The sequence below is a fragment of the Eimeria mitis genome, genomic scaffold, assembly GCF_000499745.2.
Source record: "Eimeria mitis Houghton genomic scaffold, Emh_scaff1332, whole genome shotgun sequence".
Lineage (NCBI taxonomy): Eukaryota > Apicomplexa > Conoidasida > Eucoccidiorida > Eimeriidae > Eimeria > Eimeria mitis.
This window is the reverse complement of record NW_013568797.1, coordinates 1-1,003: the sequence shown is the minus strand read 5'-3', so window position 1 is coordinate 1,003 and position 1,003 is coordinate 1. Positions and strand designations below refer to the sequence as shown.

The 1,003-nt window shown below is 53.7% G+C and overlaps 1 protein-coding gene across 1 annotated transcript; it reads right to left on the bottom strand.

Moving 5' to 3' along the window:
* Positions 1–232: 232 nt before the first annotated feature.
* Positions 233–642, bottom strand: EMH_0034830 (Small GTP binding protein Rab2, related; the record flags this gene model as incomplete). The annotated part of the gene is made up of 2 exons (XM_013494915.1): positions 233–390; positions 594–642. The coding sequence occupies 2 exons, from the start codon at positions 640–642 to the stop codon at positions 233–235; spliced, it is 207 nt and encodes a 68-aa protein (XP_013350369.1).
* Positions 643–1,003: the final 361 nt, after the last annotated feature.

Here is a 1,003-nt window from a genome sequence, read left to right as displayed (position 1 = left end):
ACTCCTGACCCGCGCTGCAGCAGCAGCAGCAGCAGCAACATTAGCAGCAGCAGCAGCAGCATTAGCAGCACCAGCAGCAGTAGCAGGAGCAGCACTAGCAGCAGCAGCAGGATAGTGAGAAGAAGCAGCAGCAAGGATTTCTAAGAGGCGGCACTGAAGGGGTTGTTGAGCATCTCCCGAGCGCGGCCCTTGGCCCGCAGGAGGCCAGGGTTTAGGGTTTAGGGTTTAGGGTTTAGGGTGTTGGGGTGTACGTGTCCCAGATTTGTAGTTTAATTTGTCTCCCGTCTATCTGAATGAGGCGGGCCCCAAACTCGACGCCAATGGTCAGGTCGTGGTCCGTTCTGAAGCGTTTGTCTGTGAACTGCAGCAGCAGACAGCTCTTTCCTACGCCTGAACACCAAACCCTAAACCCTAAACCCTAAACCCTAAACCCTAGTCGTCATGCTTCATCTCGCCGCTCGAAGATACACGTCAACAAACAAACCCAACACCCGAAACCTAAAAGCATCAACGGTTGTTTGCATGGTTAGGATTTATGCTCTAGGGTTTAGGGTTTAGGGTTTAGGGTTTAGAGTTTATACGCATGCATCTACCTGTGTCGCCAATGATGATATACTTGAAGAGATACTGATAAGGCGACATTTTGCTGAGCTGTACGAACACCACCTCCGAGCTCTATCCTCGTTCTGCTGCTGCTGTTGCTGTCGTTGCTGCTGTTGTTGCGGTTGCTGCTGTTGTTGCTGCTGCTACTGCTATTTATTCTGCTGCTGCCGTTGATGCAGCAGCCGCTGCTGCTACGTCGCTTGCTTCGGACTTTATTATGCCTAAGCGTTGTCGTGCTGCTCCTGCTGCTGCTGCGGCTGCAGCGCTCCTGGGGCTACTGCGGCTGCTCTGGTCTCCGTGAGATGATGCAGCAGCAAAAGGAGTTTCGGCTCTACCTCGACAAGAAAGTTTTGCTGCGCTGCTGCAGCAGCAGCTGCTGCTGCTGCCGCCGTTGCCGCGG